The sequence below is a fragment of the Clarias gariepinus genome, chromosome 3 (genome assembly GCF_024256425.1).
Source record: "Clarias gariepinus isolate MV-2021 ecotype Netherlands chromosome 3, CGAR_prim_01v2, whole genome shotgun sequence".
Lineage (NCBI taxonomy): Eukaryota > Metazoa > Chordata > Actinopteri > Siluriformes > Clariidae > Clarias > Clarias gariepinus.
In genome coordinates, this window is record NC_071102.1 from 28,225,283 (window position 1) to 28,245,401 (window position 20,119).

At 37.4% G+C, this 20,119-nt stretch overlaps 1 protein-coding gene across 4 annotated transcripts in view; it reads left to right on the forward strand.

Moving 5' to 3' along the window:
* Positions 1 to 20,119, forward strand: part of ppp1r9a (protein phosphatase 1, regulatory subunit 9A) — a 59,902-nt gene that overhangs the window by 10,583 nt on the left and 29,200 nt on the right. For all 4 annotated transcript variants that reach the window (XM_053491842.1, XM_053491843.1, XM_053491841.1 and 1 more), the window contains exon 2: positions 160 to 1,588. In XM_053491842.1, coding sequence (XP_053347817.1) covers positions 278 to 1,588 — 1,311 coding nt within the window. In that variant the 5' untranslated portion in view covers positions 160 to 277. The remainder of the gene's footprint in view (positions 1 to 159; positions 1,589 to 20,119) is intronic.

A 20,119-nucleotide genomic window follows, 5' to 3' on the forward strand; every position in this document is an offset into this window, starting at 1 on the left:
AGTGAATTATGCTGCACCAAGTGCTTTTGTAAAAGAAAGTAGCCCTGCCCTCGCAGAAATGATACAGCAGTGCTTTTTCCAAGGAAACTTCAAAATGTATGATATACAGTAGCCTAACAACTTTAAAGTCTAATGTGCTTTCTTTTGTTTTTATTTTAGGGTGGTGTGATGCCATCTAACACAGAATGTGATAGTAAAATTAATGGACTGAAAACTGTCATTTAGTTATGCTACTACACCTTTGAAAGCAAATATCTCCTCCGTCGTCAAGGCGAAGATGCTGAAGACGGAGGCTTCAGCAGAGAGGACCACCTTGAGGAGTGCCTCTCCGCACAGGAATGCCTACAGAGCAGAGTTCCAGGCTCTCAAGAAGGCCTTTGACCAGCCGAGACAGGATGGCGACACGAAGAGCAAAGATCCTGAGCGGATCCGGCAGCCCCGGGGTCGGCAGTATGGGGCACACGTCAGCCGGATCAAGGACATGTTCATGCAGATGGGCACTGAGAGCACAGGTTCTGGAAGGCCTAGAGGAAGAGATGAGACATCTCCACAGAAACTTACCAAGCCGACCAATTTCATTAACCGGGCAGACGGCTCAGTGATCAAACTTCAGCATGCTGAGAGAGGTGGCAACTCAAAGTTCTCAGAGACAAGGAAACTCTTTGAGCAGAGCTCCAGGGACACATCTCAGTCTCCTGTGTACTCATATGGCAAAGATAAGAGGGGTTCTCATGAGCATTTGGATGATTGGAGGGGGGCACGTTCCAATAGGGGCAGCACAGACTCCTTGGACAGCCTTTGCTCAAGAACAGAGGCATCTTCACCAACAGTCAGCCAGCTTAGTGCTGTGTTTGAGAATTTAGACCATCAAGGCGCGGGCTCCACTTTCCGCAGAAGTCACGTAGCTGGTCGAGCTCTGTATTCGCCAGATAGCTCATTAAGACAAGGGGATGGCAGTGAGGATGATACCAGCCTTCGTCAGTCTCCACCTCGAAGTGTGTCCAGGACACGTGTTGGAAGCAAGCACACTCTTCCAGTTTCATCTTCCTCAGAAGACCTTCTCAGTCCTAGCCCTTTGTCTGAGCAGGCAAAGACCATTGAGGAGAATATGGTTCAGGAGAGGACTGTGCCAGAACATGAGGATGTAGAAATTAGCATGGCTGTAGATGGATCTTGTGAGCACAAGCAGGTTGAAGATGCTGTTGGGGGCTGCACAAACTCTACTCAAGTCAATGACACTGCAGTGTATGACAAACCACAAAAGGATACATCTGATTCAGCTGACATCAAGGTTCGAAAGGAAGTAAATGAGTCTAAAGATGAGGCGAGCCGGATAACAGCTAATCACATGGAGGAGCCTAATGAGGAATACTGTGGCAATGAGAGGGTTATTTACAATGCTGATGGAGATGCCTGCTATCAGGGCTGGGGAGAGAGCTGCACCGACATGGAGGATGATTTGTATGGGGATGATGATGGTAACTATGATCCCGGATCAGAGATCACCGAAATTCCTGGCCTTCCCGAGGAGATAAAAGAAGACGTTCCTCCAAACCGGAAAATACGGTTCAGTACTGCCTCGATAACGGTACGTTCATCAACGACTATTCTACATTGTGTTTTTGGTGTTAATTAATAAATACACTTAAAGAGCATGCAATACATTTCGGAGATATACATTTAGGACAATATGAAATTAATGCAGTAATATAATTTCAATTAATAACACTTGATACCTCTTTCTGAATATCATGGCTATTGGCAGGGTTCAGATTTTTTATGACTAAAATATTACTTAGTAACTTATTAGACGTTTAAATTACTTTTCATAACTTTTTTTTTTTTTTACTGTTTTAAATATTTGAAGAAGGAAGTGTGGCCTAGTCTTACGTACTTTAACCTTTGTAACATTGCAATTTGAATTATGCAAATTACTAACGTGATGTCATGCTGGTTTTGTTGGTACTTCGCCTGGAAATAATTGTGAATGGTTTCAATTACCATATTATATTATATTATATTTAATTTATTTTACTTCACTAATGTTTAATTCTTGAACATTACTACTCAGAAAATGTTGACAGCTCTGACAAGTAGTGCTGACTGTAATGAAACTCACAGGTTTATATTAATACACTCTTCCTAACACATTCATGTTTCCATAGTAACAATTTCAAAACACACAAGCCCGGCCTAAAAAATGCATAAAAAAAGGAAAACTATTAATATGCTAAAGTTTTCTGTGGAGAAAGTATTCAGAAGTATTCAGAGTGGAATGCATACTGTATCAGCTGCTTTGGTAAAATAATTGCTGTTTTAGGACTTAAAGAGAAAGACAAAAAGTTGTTCAAGAGTCGTAACACCGCTGCTGCTATTGGAGAATAATCAACTTCCTGCTAATAGGAGTAACTCTGCTTTTCGTTGGGCTGCATTACATCACACATGTGTCTTGTATAGAATAGAACTAGAATTATATATAATAGAAAGCTTAGTGACTGAGCTCTGAGTCCATATCTTGCCTGATCAATGCAGTGTAATTTAGGTAATGAGCATGCGGTGTCTTACACTGGCATTTGGACGGCAATTCATGTCTGTTGGGAGATGTGCACAAAAACATCTGCTGCCCTCACAGTTAGTTTTGGCTCAGCCTCTCGCTGTGTTCTTCCATGGTCTCTTGTGTTCATTTCACAGTTATTTGAAATGATTCAAGTTTAATCTCTCGGGAACGGACTGTGTGATTCATGTTGTTCTAATAGAAAGCGCAGCACTTTGTCTTCGGCTGTTTGTGAAATTACTGGGGGTTGAAATGTTCTAGTAGCAATAACATAGTGCTAAATTTATGTTTTGTGTAGTTGCTATCAGGCAATCACGCTATCATCCTTCTCAAGTCTTATCTTTATTAACTTTATCTTTATTCCACCTGTTTTTTGGCACAGCTTCTGCACACTTTTGACACATCATCACTGCTCCAACTTGGGTATGTTTGTTCAGAGCCCATGTAATGCTTCCATAAAAATGGTTGCAATGCCCCGGTCACCATTTTGGTGTTTCTGTTTCTCGTCCATCTTTTTTCCCATTAAAGTTGAGCAAACGTTCACCAATTGTGATGTTCCTCGCTTGCTTTTCTGTTTTTTTATAGTGTGTGTCGTCAATAGTCTGAAGGATAATTCTAGAAAACCTTACCAGTCAATATATACGATCAATTAAAATCTTATGGACCATTTGCACTAACTTCATCAGATCAATGAACTTTGATTTAGTCATTTAAAGGGAACAGGCCATAAAGCTGCAGTTTATGGTTATTCTGTTTACCCTATTGATTAGCTAAGATATTTCAAGCCTCCCAGACAACTAATCTACAATTAGCAAGATGCCGTCCACTCAGTAAAATAAAAAATATAAACATTTCTCTGGGCAGGATTAGGTTAATTATATATATTTTTTTATTCTAATGAATGTTGAGTCTTGTGGAGTCATCATTTACACAGGGATGAAAATACTTGTATTTTTTTTAAAGATCTGTAATGCAATGACATGCTACGTATACTATATTTCAGGGGAATTATAAGCTTATCTGAACAACCTTTTCATATATCATATAGTTCTCCTTTTTAATTTATGAATTATTATAAATTCATAAATAAAAACATTTGTTTTCCAGCCTTTTTCTTATTTTTGACAGCAATTCATGCACACATGCAAAATAACATTGGATAACATCATGCCATGTTTTACATTTCCTACTCCCCTGCTATAATTAGGGTAAAATAATGTAATATAATAAAATAATGTATTTGTATATACAACAAAAGTTATGATTTATTTTCTCACTTTACCTAAGCAGGGTCAGTAGACTGAATTCTAACCTGCTGGTCCTGCTCTGTTTTAACAGTTTGGCTTCCTCCAACAACTGTTCACTGTATTTATAGCCCTAAGGCTGTGGAAGCACAATTGTCCTCTTATAAACAGAGTAAATAGAGAACATCAATCCTCTAAAAATTGGCATTGTCTTGCCTGGGTTAACGTTTGACCGGCTAAATTGTTAAATGGCTCTTGGCTTTTGAGTTCATCAGACAAAGAGCGCACATTAATCATATGGAATATTAAATTCTACTGGGTCGCACACTTGTTTTGACCGCTTCGAACAAACAGCACTCTGTCTCCAGTTGGACTTTTTTAAGTGGTTTGGTAAAACGCAGCTGCTCCTATCAGACTGACTCAGCACTTGTCGGGCCATTTCTCCTAAACAGCCATTCAAAAATATTTTTTGAGCAAGCTTAAAAAAACGATATATATTACTTACTGCTTGGAAAATGGATAAATTATTGCAACATCAAAGCTTTGATGTTTGTGAAAAAAGGAGGTAGTCAAGGCTTCATTTAATTGTTAAGGTGAAGAGACAAGTCCAGAGAGACTTCAAGGCATCTTTTTTCCTGTTTCTGTAATACTATTGGTATCTTTTTCTCTTTTCACGCCTTTTTTTTTTTTTTTGCAGCAATGCCTTATATCAGCTCTGAAGGACTTCCAAGTCTCAGAGCTCCAGGTCCTGAGGCACTCTTATTTATCTTTATTGTCCACAGCTCTGAATCACTGTCCTCTCTGGCCTCTAACTAGCTTCGCTCTGCCTTCATGTAGCTTTCTAATTTACTTTTTGAATAACACTGACAACACAGCCACTCCTGGATGGTTATATATTAAAAGGCAATATGACTTGCAATATGACTTCCTGTAAGATTGTCGCAAGTGCTGCACAAAATCAGCATAACACTACTTTGAAAGGGTAATAGGTAACAAAGCAACAGGTCACTATGTGAGATGTGCGTACACACATGACATGTTGCTAAAATTTAGCATCATCAATGGCAATACTTGACATAGTGACTGTGAGAAGGGGCACTTGAATTGACATTCAATTCTATGCAATTAAGAATCTGTAAAGTGACAAGCGCGAATGCTTGGTTCTGATGTTTATGATTCCCTGTAATAAATCCTACGTTTATGTTCTTAATTATTCTTTCCTTTCCCCCTTTTAATAGTCAAAAACGAGGGAGAAAAATCAATCTCAGCAGGAAGTAGAAAAGATTGTTGGTACTCCTGGTGAGTTTATGTGGTTAATACAGTTAGCCAATCTGCTAATCCAGTGGACAGTGCGCACACACAGCACTAGCAAATAGGAAACTACAAAGTGATGTGAGTTATAGTAATGTGAAACATATTTGATAAACATATATAAAGGCGTATTTTGTGAGTGGTTGGGCCATTCATTCAAGATTACTACAATGTCATTTTAACTTACAAAAATGACATTGTCTGGATGGTGCCATCACAACATCATCTAAGCTTTGGATTCCTGCAGGGTGCCATGTATTTCTGAGCACAACAGCCTTTCAATCTTCCCTGAGAAGTATTTCTGAAACTCTAAAAGCAGAAGTCTTACTTAAAGGTCATATAAAATGTATATTCAGTAGTGGCATAATCTGGCACTGTTTAAGTCAGGATCTATAAATAGTGTTAAAACAGCAGGTTTCCATGAAAAGCCAGAGCTACAAAGTGAATTGTCATGAGACCCTAACGTATGCCAGCACAGAAACTGTCAAACACGGTCTTCTTTTAAGACAAAATGTGTCACTTGATTCTGATGTTACGTTCTCTAGATAACAGAAGTGACGAAATTCCCCAGCCTCTTTGATTGCGATTTGAATAAGCTTTTTAAATTAATGTTTTCATAGGTTAATGTCAATATTTAAAACGTTTGTATATAAGTAAAATTTGGTCATATTACTTTAAATAGATTACTGCGTTCTTATTCCGAAGCTTTTCCAGCCTTGTGTCTGAAAAGTTTTGAGTCATGAGCCTTTCAGTGAAAAGTGCTCACTTTATTTAGCAGCTTTCTGACAGGTTTTTGCGAGAGTTTGTTATAATGTTTTGTAAATTTCTTTTTTTTGTGTGTAATTGTGTGTAATTTAAGTAATTGTCTGTGTGCTGTGCAAAGGCCGGTCTTAAAGATTATACTGTATTTTACCTCCTATGAAATGGGCAGTAGACATAACTACATGATTATATACTGTATATTCCATGCAAATTAACATGTTGTATTGAAAATCAAAACCAGATATTGGCCAAGTTTAAAACACAGAACAATAAAATACTGACAATATAGAGAATGACACTTTTAGCCAAACGCTTACAATTACATATTGTCAAATATTGTATTAATATTGACTTGTATGCCCTTAAATCATAAGGGCACAAAGATGACCACTTTCAAAGAGGACAAGGAAGGGGCAGTGCAATGTGTAGTTCCAACCTTTAACCAGGTTTTTAACCGTGTCCAGCTCGTCAGCAGCTGCATTATTAACAGTGTTGGGGAACATTACTTTTTAAAGTAACTAATTGCATTACAGAATAACTATCATTAAGTCTTTTAGTCAAGACTTTTATAATTATTCTAGCATCATCACTCAGCGAAGTTTGGCCCATAATCTGTTAACTGTTAAAAAATAACAGAGGGGGCGGGGGCAGGGCTTGAAGGATGACTTTCACACACACACACTAACGGAATTACTGCTGTCTGGCTCATGGATACATAAATTGTCTGAAGAATGGTTAACATTTCCCCCCCGGTTTTCTCCCTTTCTTTTGTGTCTAATTCCTCCACGTCACTAGGGGGCTCCCACATTAAGCTTGTTCACGCACCGTTGGGGGCGGCGTAACACACTCAGAGAACAGCATTTGGAGAACCCACTCCTTCCGCTTGCGTGACCTTACAGACGGCCTGTATGGCTGTCTCTCATCTCTCCTCTCTGACAGAGCTCGGGCAATCAGCTCTCTCTTGGCCTCTGGCTACGAAAGGTTACAGCATCACTCGTGAATCGAACTCGCGATCTCTGGATGATAGGGCGAGCACTTTACCACTGCGCCACACGGAGGCCATACGGATTAGAGTTTTGATTACTTTAAAAAAGTAGTCCAAAGTACTCTACTTTGTAATGCATTACACCCAACACTGATTATTAATTACATGATTTGACACACCAGATAAACTTCTTATGAATAAAAGTTCTTATTCATAATTAAAAGTGATTATTTATTTTACTCCAATGCAAATGCTTGTGTTCTCTAAAACGATACGTCTAATTGTGCTATCTGGGTTATGACATGTCATGCAGTATTTGTGCAACCACTCATTCATTCCCAAAAAATAGATGAAATTTCAGCAAAAACTATGCTTTTGATTTTGCGCTGAAGGATAGCAGTCTATATTTATTTAGGTGCAGAAGAATAGAGAACACCTTTTGCCTCAGTTTTAGCTGTTTTAGCAGCTATTGCTAGCACTGCTATTAAATTCCTACGATGCTGGTGCTGACTGATGATGTCAGCGCCCTATATATGCACTAAATTTGCATGATTTTTTTTTCATTCAAGTCATATGGCAACATATCTGATACGTATCTGATCTAGGACCATTTATAAAAGTGTCTAAGCTCTGATCTGAAAAACATCAGATTTGTGTGTCAAGACAGCCATTAAAAAAATCTTTGTTATATTAGGGTTTAAAAATACAGATCCGTGTCTTTTCAGTCTGGTAATGTGAACGTAACCCGAGAGATACTTGATGCTCATGATGTGATTTCAGACATTTACATAGATTAAGGTGGCATGCATAATCAGGCATTCCAGTCCAAGAGTTAGGAGAGTGTATGTGTGCTCTTGAGCGTCCTTGTCTTCTGAGTGCTTTGAACAGCATTTTAAAGGTGTGACAAAATATTGCATCAGAAAATGCTGGCTTTGGTTGGAACATCTTGATTCCTTCATTAAATTAAGTGGATCTGAAAAGCTCCAGAGCAATTGAATGAGTGCTAAAATGACTTAGTAATTACACACTTTGCTCTTTGATCCATCAATTTTATTACAGAAACCTGTAGACTATCCATTATTTAGTTTATACCTGCATGACTACTGAACAGAAATATACAGCAGATCAGATAGAAAACGGGTAATAGGTAATAGTTTCACATTTGTTCCAATTTTTTTTTTTTCAGTCTTTATTAGGTCATGTCACAATGTGATAATGCTCTTACAGATAATATCCTGTCTTTGTTTCATTTATTGCACGCATTATTGTATATACAAAAAATAGATGTGTTGCCTGTGTTTTATCACCAAAGGTGAAGGATGTGAAGTCAGACCTGAAGTGCTTTATTGGTGTCGGTTTTGTTCCTTAAGAGTTTCTGTAGTGTAAATTCTTGAGTTCTCACTTCACTTGAGCACTTGAGAAGTCAGCTTTAATTTGATTGAAAAAACGATCTGATTCAGTTATTCTGAACTTCTGGCTTTGTGTTTGCTAACTGCCAGGTTTTGGATTCACAATGAAATTACAACATACCTCTAAAAATGTTCTGGAACACATATCCACATTATATTTGCAGAAGAACTTGCTCTTTAGTACTGTAGCCTTGCATGGGGCCTGCTAACAACCTGCTTTGAATACTTTATTTTTAGAAGGCACCAGATACGTACTGGGTCTTTGTGAGTCAGAGATTTCTTTTTTTGTGCTTTTGCAACAGATTTTGTCACTCAGGCTCAGAGGATGAGATGCACAAATGCAGAGAGAGCTTTGAGAATATTCTCCATAGGAGATGTGCGAGGACACATCCCCCAGCTTTGGATTATGGGCTGATCTCTGGTCATATAATTTGATGGAAATGTTAATCATAGCATGGCTTTTTAGTGATAACAATAATAATTTTATGGAAATGTAGAATATTTTGCTTGAGTGAAATATTTGTTAATTGTTGTGTACTGTATATACTGTATATACACTTCATAACTGAAGGAAATGTTTATTTTGTTCATTTAAAGGATTAACTGTACTGGATTATGGATAATATCTAGATGGCAAAACTGAAAAATAAGGTTCATGGGAAGGTTAAAATCTTTCCTCTCTTTTTTTTCTTTTACTAAGCACTTGTGAGAAAATCAGATTATTGAAATCTTCCTTTAATCATGTTAATTTCTTCAGTCATTTTCAGTAAGCTAGTCAGAGTTATGGTGGATCTGGAGCCTGTTTTTAACTTTTGTGCCAACCGAACTGTCTCATGGCTTTTGACATGTAAAGGCGGCAGCCCCACTGTTAAAGAAACGCTGGGCAAAAAGAGGGGGCATGACCAGACTTAATGTTTGTTTGGTATCTTATTACGGCAAAAAAAAGTCTGCTATAGTTGTTAGTCACTAGAAACCTTTACTTAAAAAATTCATGAGGATTTTCTAGCAATTGGATTTTTTCAATACAACTGATTACATGTTGCCTATACATGACAGATGTGGTACACAGAAATGACTAAGGTATATTCCTTTTTTTTTTTTTTATAATAATGTGCAATATTTTAAAAGGAGCAGAATTAAAATCCTTGAACTGAACAAAACACATGCAGTTTGGTTTTTATTTTTCCTTAGGCAAAGTCCAGGCTTCTAAGAAAGGTTTTCAACATTTCTAGCTTGGAAGAAGCTACACTACCTGGAATTGCTATTACATTATAAATGACTTTTTAAATGAATTTTCCATGGATATTCTATTCCATTGTTATTACATAAAATTTCACGTTGAAATCCTGTGGGAAAAGTTTGCCTTTTGTACAGTAGTTTTACGTCATACTTGACCTCATATAGAGTTGAATTCTTAGCAGTTTGCAAAACAGAAGCGATCACTGTGGTTCTTTTGGTCAGGAAAGTTCTTGGCTGGCTGTGTCAGGAGCGGGTACTCCCACTCTACCTTAAGTTCAGGATTTTTCAGAGAGACAGGCTTTGTTTTCACTCTGTTGTGCGTACAAAAAAAGGACTCTGTTCAGTCCTGACACACTGTCCTGCATTGTTATTCGACCCTATGGCTATATGAGAAGGCTGTACACGGAGTTGTACTGAGCTCAGTTTACACAGTGTGACACAAAAATAATTCACACGCCTCATGTTTTTAGGGAAATATTTTTAGACAGCCATTTTTAAATTGCTTTACATGCACCATGTCTAGAGGGAAGATTGTGCAAATTCATCTTAGATAGAAGGAAGAACTTTTCAATAGTATAAATAAGCGCAATGAAAGGTTTGGATTCGAGGTGGTTTTGGTAAATCATGATTCAGGGTTTGAATTCATGAACTTCATGGTGCCAGTCTGTTTCAAAAATGGATGCACAGTACAGTATATACAGAGAAGTTCATTTGCTATCTGATATGCCTTGGAGTGAGATATGAAGGAAGCAGTTGTTTATTATTTCCAGAGTTTCTTGTTTAGGCCTGTACCCAGGGAGACTCTCTCACTGTGTTAGTGAAATGTCTATTGGTTGTAAAGGAGTGGTACCGCCTCACACCCAAGATTAAAGAGTTGAACAAAGTGTGTTCCTGGGGAAATAAGTTGCAGTCAGAATCAGCAGTTTGCTTCAAAGTAAAAGAGAAAAAAAATGTTTGAGTTTCCTTTTCCAGACTTAACTGAAGGGCATGGTTTGTATGCAGAATATGGGCCTGTGTGACATGAATATATCCATATATTAATATTTATGCCTGCCATGGGGAAGTTGTTGTTGTAAAAGGTTTCCAGAGTTTTACAGCTCCAGAGGCATGCAGTGCTCAGTATTTAATACCCCTCCTTCAATCAATCAATCAATCAATCAATCAATTAATCAATCAATCAGTCAGTAGGTCAGTCAGTAGGTCAGTTAGGCAGGTAAGCAAACAATCAAATGAACAAGCAAGTCATTTAATCTAAATTTACATTTGCTGAATATAAGGTTTGGATGCTTTGCTCTCTTTGATGGGGAAAAACACTATTGTACCACACCTGTAATATATTTGTCGTGGTAGAAAACAAGTGTGTAAACTCAACATTGTATTTATTTAGTAAAATGTAATACCCCTATTCCATTCAGCCGAATCTGCTACCGACCTCTCACGATTTAAATTTAAAACGGCTCCGAAGTTATTGTGGTCGGTAACACTTACACTAGTGTGAAAAACTATTTGCCCCCTTCCTGATTTCTTATTCTTTTGCATGTTTGTCACACAAAATGTTTCTGATCATCAAACACATTTAACTATTAGTCAAAGATAACACAAGTTAACACAAAATGCAGTTTTTAAATGAGGGTTTTTATTATTTAGGGAGAAAAAAAATCCAAACCTACATGGCCCTGTGTGAAAAAGTAATTGCCCCCTGAACCTAATAACTGGTTGGGCCACCCTTAGCAGCAATAACTGCAATCAAGCGTTTGCGATAACTTGCAACGAGTCTTTTACAACGCTCTGGAGGAATTTTGGCCCACTCATCTTTGCAGAATTGTTGTAATTCAGCTTTATTTGAGGGTTTTCTAGCATGAACTGCCTTTTTAAGGTCATGCCACAACATCTTAATAGGATTCAGGTCGGGACTTTGACTAGGCCACTCCAAAGTCTTCATTTTGTTTTCCTTCAGCCATTCAGAGGTGGATTTGCTGGTGTGTTTTAGGTCATTGTCCTGCTGCAGCACCCAAGATCGCTTCAGCTTGATTTGACGAACAGATGGCCAGACATTCTCCTTTAGGATTATTTGGTAGACAGTAGAATTCATGGTTCCATCCATCACAGCAAGCCTTCCAGGTCCTGAAGCAGCAAAACAACCCCAGACCATCACACTACCACCACCATATTTTACTGTTGGTATGATGTACTTTTTCTGAAATGCTGTGTTACTTTTACGCCAGATGTAACGGGACACGCACCTTCCAAAAAGTTCAACTTTTGTCTCGTCGGTCCACAAGGTATTTTCCCAAAAGTCTTGGCAATCATTAAGATGTTTTTTTAGCAAAATTGAGTGAACTTAATGTTCTTTTGCTTAAAAGTGGTTTGCGCCTTGGAAATCAGGCATGCAGGCCGTTTTTGCCCAGTCTCTTTCTTATGGTGGAGTCGTGAACATTGACCTTAATTGAGGCAAGTGAGGCCTGCATTTCTTTAGATGTTGTCCTGGGGTCTTTTGTGGCCTCTCGGATGAGTTGTCTCTGCTCTCTTGGGCTAATTTTGGTCGGCAGGCCACTCCTGGGAAGGTTCACCACTGTTCCATGTTTTTGCCATTTGTGGATAATGGCTCTCACTGTGGTTCGCTGGAGTCCCAAAGCTTTAGAAATGGCTTTTTAACCTTTACCAGACTGATAGATCTCAATTACTTTTGTTCTCATTTGTTCCTGAATTTCTTTGGATCTTGGCATGATGTCTAGCTTTTGAGGTGCTTTTGGTCTACTTCTCTGTGTCAGGTAGCTCCTATTTAAGTGATTTCTTGATTGAAACAGGTGTGGCAGTAATCAGGCCTGGGGGTGACTACAGAAATTGAACTCAGGTGTGATAAACCACAGTTAAGTTATTTTTTGTAACAAGGAAGGGCAATCACTTTTTCACACAAGACCATGTAGATTGGGAGTTTTTTTCTCCCTTTATAACGTAAACCTTCATTTAAAAACTGCATTTTGTGTCTAATTATGTTATCTTTGACTAATAGTTAACGGTTTTTGATGAGCAGAAACATTTAAGTGTGACAAACATGCAAAAGAATAAGAAATCAGGAAGGGGGCAAATAGTTTTTCACACCACTGTAGGTTAATTTTTCAAGCATAGCGGGCACATATCAAGCCATTAGCAATTTAAACTAATCCGTAAGGACATAAAAACGACTCTACAGTCAGTTTTGACATGAGGCAATAATGAAGTGTTAGCAATATGATGACGGTTAAGTATCGAGCCATTTAGAAATTTAACAATGTTATACCAAGTCCTAAAGAAATGATAACGAATCTGTACCGTTGCTAATGACATGAAGCGAAATTACAGTGACAGTACTGACTATTACCGAGGTGTTAATGATATGATAATGATGTTATACCGTCCCATATTAAATAAATAAATCAAAGGACCAAACCACATATTGTATATATAAATATACATGTATATATTTTAGGAATAAAAATATATGGTCAGTTTCTCATCATAATTTATTATGAAATGAACAGAAATGATCAATTTACAGACAGATTAAAATGATCATTAGAAAAATAATGATAATTAGATCTTTATTGTGCATCAGACTTCAACATGTAATTTATCTTTCAATCGTTTTTAATCATCACGTTTTTTTTAATTAAAATTTAACTTTCATTTACATTTAATAAGAGGATTTTTGGCTGTGGAAGGCTGCAGAAAGGGGAAAGGAGGCGATGCTAATGCTGATGACTCGTTAACAGTGCTTAAGAATCAATACCGAGGTGTAAACGAAAAATTTATTTGGGAGCCCAAAAAACACTAACGATTCTAACAAACAGGACAGAATTCACACCGAGCCCAAAAGTGGCTGCAAGGAGCCGCTACCGGAACACAAAACAGGTGCACACAAAGGGGAAACAAACAAAGAGAGGATTATGAGTTAAACCATTTCATACCCAAAATAGAATATTTATACAATCAAATAAGAATGTATGAATATATTTCTTCAGTATTACAGGAGTTTTTAAATAACCTAAACCTTTTTCAAAATTTCATTTCATGCATGTATGTAAGCTTTTTAGCAACCCCACTATCTTTAAACGAGATTGTCTACTAGTCAGTTTAGTAATATTGCCTGCTTAGTTTGCTTCCATTGCCTGTGTTTTGTTGTGATCCAGCAAAGTTTTGCTTGTGAATCATTGACTTGATTGTCAGTGTTGCAGCCTAACCTGTTTTGTTTACACATACTATACAAGCCAGCAAGTCTTCATTAAAAACAAAAATAATATTTTTTCCTGTTTTTACGTTTGCAGCCTTCTGGGAACCTGGGTGTGGATCTGTGATTGTACTTATTTTGAGTACAATGACGTCAAAGACATTTTAAATGGCCTGTGTTTGAAAACTCTCTGCAAATCTGACTCTATACAGTAGCTCTTACTGTTTATTACTGTGAATGATGTTTTTATTAGGGTGACTCAGTGCAGCGTGGGAACAAAATAAATATTCCTTCATTTCCACCCGTAACTGATGTTACTATATATTTTTTTATTTTTAAATCAACAAATGATCCAGTGCATTGTAGCTTTAAATCTGGGAAAGGTGAATTTGAATATCACCATCACTGTATGTACAGTATCAGTAAACTGGCTTGTGGTTTGCTCGTGTGCCTCAACCAGGTCCTGTCCAGAGGGAGTATACAAATTAATACAAATTTGAAAACCAACACTCACTGAGAGATGCTATAGGATACAACACAACAAAAACAAAAAAAGATATATAAATGCAACTGGAAATAGTAGCGACCGAGTTTTATTAATATTAATAGTATTAGCAATTTACAACACAATAATTTTGGTTTATCTATACAATATATTTTACAGTAGCATAAACCATTATTTCAGCCTACTGTAGGTCTCCTGTCAGTGCTGTAATACTCTAAAGACCAGTGTTGGACCCGTCGTTTGGTGTAAGTCAGCTTTATATGACCCCTGGAAAGTAATAAAGAATGTATATGTGAGGAGTGGTTTATCTGTGGATGCAATATGTCTTGCTAAAGCTGCATATTTGGGTATAAACAATGTGGTAAGAGTGTAAGGTGACGGTGAAGGAGCCTAATATAATGTGATGGGTCAAACTGAAGTGTTTTTTAACGTTGGGCATCAATACCAATGTACTTCCAGCCCTCTATTTCTCCAAGCTCTTTCCTCTTTTCTACTTCTTCCATCATTCCTGCCTTGCGCCCTCTCTCTTGTTTCCCTTTCCCACTGCCTGGTTAATCTTTGGCCTGGGCCCCAGCAATGTGGTCAGAGGCTTCCTGGCTCAGCGCTGCATTAGATGAATACTAATAGAGGAGAGCAGAATGGTGCTGAGTGCTGGGACAGGCGAGAGGAGGAGTAAAAGAGCGGAGGCATAATGAAGAGAGTGGGAGGGAAGAGATGGATGGTGGTGCAGCTACTGTATGACTGCCCATGTTGTTCAGGGAGGATCTTTCTTGGAATAGAGGAAGAGAAAGAGCGACAGCAAAAGGGAACCGACAATATGAGACGCTCACATGACAGTTTTACAGCATAGAAATCAAATATGCATTCATGCATGCTGTACCCTCTACAACAGCTTGGAATTAACAAATATTGTTCTTTTATTCACATTTGATGTAATGCCTAGTAGAACCTCTTTAGAACAATGAAGCTTAACTATCTGTACAATTATTAAAGGGCCTTTCTTTTAAGACCTATAATCAGAGATGGCAGTTTAATTTTAAAAGCTATGTCAGTACTTTTTGTACTCACTACACTGAGATAGTTCTTTTTATGTTCACAGTTATGAACAAAAGTCTCTAAACTTGAATGTTGGTGCATTCATATTAGTAGAGGTACCTGGGTCGACTGTACATGTCATGGACTGTCAGAGAAGCAGGTAGCATATAGGACACTGACTTTAAAATTAAAAAGATAACATTTTCTTTGTGTTAAATGCAATATAATATAATGTAAGAAAAATATACAAACAGGTGTAAAAAGAGGGCAAAGATATTGTTGATATATAAACATGTATATTACAAATATATTCAGATAATCTTTTATTACTGTAAAGTGTGACCTCCAATTCAAAATTTATCTCCTTTAGGCTAAATATTTAATTAATTGCATTCCATGTATTTTTACACATTTACAGCGCATCATTCATTTCAGGGTCAAATATTCCAGCGACAATAAACTGAAATAATGATAATAGTTTAAGTTATTTAAAATCCAAATAAAGGGTTTTTAGTAACTACACAATATGTCAAGGATTCTCCCTGGAATGAATGCCAGGTAAACTTTAGAAACTGCTATAACTTTGCCTTTCTTATCTAAGTAATTTTTAGGTAGCCCTTGGCTGTAAGAGTCTTTTTGGAGTCTATGATTCATCAATAAGAAAAGTGGAAAGGTTTGTAAAGGGCTCAGCTTTGTACGAGTGCTCCCTAAAACACATTCTTTCTACATAGAACCTTAAAGAGTTCACCTAGATCAATCGAACGATATTTAGTGTGCACAAATGATGCATCAGGATATGAATAGATTTTCATCTAGGAGGTGCGCTATTTGATTTTGTTTAGTCTAGTCTTGTATGAAGATTAAATTGTTATAAAAGCTTGTTTTAAAAGATTTTCACTTTGATATAGGTGTGAGGGCTCGGTCAGAGATAAAAGACGCTAGATAAACAAAGCCCATGAACATGTGGTACTGCACTATGCAGTTACATCATTCCTTGTGATGGAGTTTCCAGGAGCATAATGCTTACAAAAATAATAGAAATTCAGAAAAAAAACTATTCTTGGTTAGACTTTGGGTTTAATTTTAAACATATAAAAATATACATGTGGTATTCCTAGACGGACTAGGGTTATAAAGATATTAGTGATGGGAAGTTTAAATCAGTTTAGTTACTCGGTTCTTTAAATCTCTTTCATCAAAATGAGCGAATCTTTTTTGAGCCATTTAGTTAATTTTCTTTAATCAGTAAACGTTCTTTAATCAGAAATAAAATAAAAAAGCTTTTTTTAATAAACAGACCCCCAAAACGTCTACATACACAAATTTTGCTATAGTTCCATTAATAAAAAATCACAATGCAGCTAAGGACATATTATGATAATTAGAATGACCAGCTCACCTCTTATACAGTATCTTCTGGTCCGAGTCGATTTTTTTAATCTATTGTACTGCATAGCGTCCATGGGTGTCACTTGACAAAAGAACGAATGACTAGGTCTTGAAGACTTATTGAAAACCGTTAAATTCTTTCCTGTGTACTGCACTGCTAAGCGTCTATGGGAGTTACGTGACAAAAGAACGATTTGGACCAAAGACTCAAAGGTAACTATTCATTTTTTGTTTTCTGTACCTAAACTACGGAGGTTTTGCAACGCTTTACGCATGCGCGTCCAGTCTCTCCGAGACTACTCGTTCTTCTGAGTCACGTTAAAGACGTAAAAAACAAAACAAAACTAATTGCTCATGAATGATCCATGAACTAAAAGATACTTATAAGAATTAGTTTGATTTTATTTCTAGAGCCATTTAATAGCCCAAGCTGATCAAAGTGCCGTACAGCTAAGAGGAATTCACATTTACATTAAATTACATTGAGGAATTACACAATCACATTACAACACAGTACAGGACAGGGTAAAACAAAACCACACTAAAAGATAAAACAAAGCATGAATCCCATTATTAAATGTCTAAATAGATACATGACAGGAAAATCACGAGACTAGGGACAACAATATACCAATGGGAAAAGATTGGTCTTTAAGAAGATCTAAATCTTGCTCTAAAATGTAGCGTATTCTGCAGTCTAGGGTAAACACCAAAAAATCTCCGGTATTTAAGTGTGACCATACTGTATGACAGAAAAAATTAATAATAAATAAAATAAAAATTTATTCCATACCTGACCAGTGGAGAGTAAAACTGGTAAAATTTTCTCCCTTGTAATCTTATGCCAGTAACACTTGCAGAAGGGAAAGCAAATACTAACCCCCATGTTAAGGGAATTGCAAAAGTCAATGTAAGATTTAATAAAAGCATGCAAAACCATCTCTATATCCTTACACAAGAAAAGATGTTAATTTGTTGAAGCATCTTAACTAATAAAATCGCCACTTTTTTCAGATTTCTGAATCCGAAATGACCCTGAAAGTTTGCACATAAAATGCATGTCCTTGCCGCTTGTCCAAGTCTTTGAACTGATGTGAACCAGGAACATAATTGATCAATGAACATTCAGGAATCCCACAGATGAGCTCACCCCTCACGTCAATGCCCTTATGCCTTTGGCGGACCGGTGAGCCTTTTTAAAGATGCTACTGTACATCTGGCAGCCGAACAACAGACAATGAGGCTGAATGCCATTTTTAGTTGGACATGGGCATTGTGGGTGTAGCCAGGCCCAGCAGAGAGCAGGAAAAATTCATTTAATAGTGTGTGGAATGTTCTGGTAGTCCTCCACTGACAGGAGAACGTGTCGACTCAGCGAATGCAAGAATCACATTTGAGCACGCCATTAGAGCAGCGTTTCCTCTTGGGAGCACTGCTTCATGATTCCTCCTCTCTGTATCTCACACACCTACACATATCTTTCTCGCTCTTTCTGTCCTGCTCTTTTTCACACTTCTACCTCCCTCCTTTTTCTCACTGTATTTTAAAGATCGTTGGCATGTTATATGGCATATGAACCCTGCATCATCCTACATCTGCCATGATTTTGAAAATACAGGAAACCTATTTATTTATTTTTTTGCCTCAGGATTGAGTACATTTATAGATGTTCACTGTCTTCATTAATGTTTCTGCGTTCTTACAAATTTAGGTACACTCTATCGCAGCTCCTTCTAAACTTGAGGAGAGACTGAATCGAGTGAACGGGCTCATACGCACTTCTATTGTTCTGCAATGTGGTACCTCAATAATGCATGCTGCTTGATCAGGCTGCATTATTGATGCTGGGAAGCGCACAGTGTCAACGCTTCTTCTCATATCACCTATTCGCGAAGCTGCTCCTTCAATCCTTCGTTTCAATTTCTTTCATTAGGAATGCTTTCACACCATCCGCTTTTAGGACATGTCCTGCATAGGATGGCTCTATTTTCTTAATGTTTTCTTCACGGAAAAGATAGCAGGGACGGTTTTATGGTTCGACAGGATTTAAACAAAGCTGGTATTTCTGGTGATAGTGACAGCTTGTCATGGTAGGCAGTTGGCTGGAGCCTTGAAGTGAATGTGCAGTGCTAATGTGATGATAGATGACAACCAAGAGCTCACCAACCATCAGTAGGTGTTGAGGGGATGTGCCACTTCGTGTTAGGAATGACAAGCAAGTGAATACATTGATTTGTTACGCGTCTTGTTGACGGAATTCTAATTTAGATTTCTTTATTTATATATTGTCTTAATGAAACCATTGGCTGTTTTTAAAATTGATATAGTTGTCACTAATCGTGAGACTTAATTGCATCAGGGTGTGCATGAAATGCAATAAGACCAGACATAGAAACACCAATGTATGAGTAGACAAACCAATGAATAAATGAAGACTGAACAGGTTACCACATTTAAGGAAGGATCTCATAAAAGAACAGTCAAACAGAGACAGGATCTAAACACACAAAAAAAAAACATTGTTACCCTTAAAACTAAAGGAAGTAGGAACCTGTCACTCATATTACTGTATATCAATGCTATATACAGTACAATACTATTATTTTCAGGTGCCATTACTTTAATTAAATGTGAAATTGTTGACTGATAAACTGTCATATTTCATCTTTAGTTTCTAATTAAATATACGTAGTGAAGGAACTAAATATAATTAAGTTAAGTAGCCTTTAAGAAGACTGCAAAGTATGCATTTTTTAAGTTTCTGTTAAAATTTGCCTCATTTTAAGTAAAACAAAACCAATGAAGAGGTTGTTAAATGTAAAATTATTGAATGGAAATTAAATGGAATTATTGAAATGAGTAATTATATATAAAAAGGCATTCAGGTCAAACCAGGACTTCTGAATGTGCTAAATAAGAAATAATTTAAAAGAGTGAAAATGACCTTTTTTTCTGTATTTAATCACCTGCTCCATTAGTCCACTCCCAGGAGCTCCTTTAATGGCCCAAACATGTGGAAATGGCTTAGAACGAGGTCAGGACTGGACAGGGGATGTGGCAACCTCTCAGCCGAGATCCTGTTATGTGCAAGTGGTGCATGTGAATGATAGTGTTGGCGACACGTTATTTATACAGGAATGACTGCAGTGGGTTCTGAGTCACCCTGGTTGGGATCGTGTTTAATCATATGTTTTGATACTACTTTTCAATAAATGTTTTTGCGGGAGCAATAAATGTTCTCCCCGTGCTTGGTGGGTTTCCTCCGGGTATTCTGGTTTCCCCCCACAGTCCAAAGACATGCAAGTTAGGCTAATTAACATTCCCAAATTGCCTTTAGTGTGTTAATGGGTGTGTCAGTTTGTTTATGTGTGCGTGCCCTGTGATGGATTGGCATCTTGTCCAGAGTGTACAGTATCTTGCCTCGTGCCATAAGTCTTCTGGGATAGACTTCAGGCCCACACGCGAACCTGAACACAAGA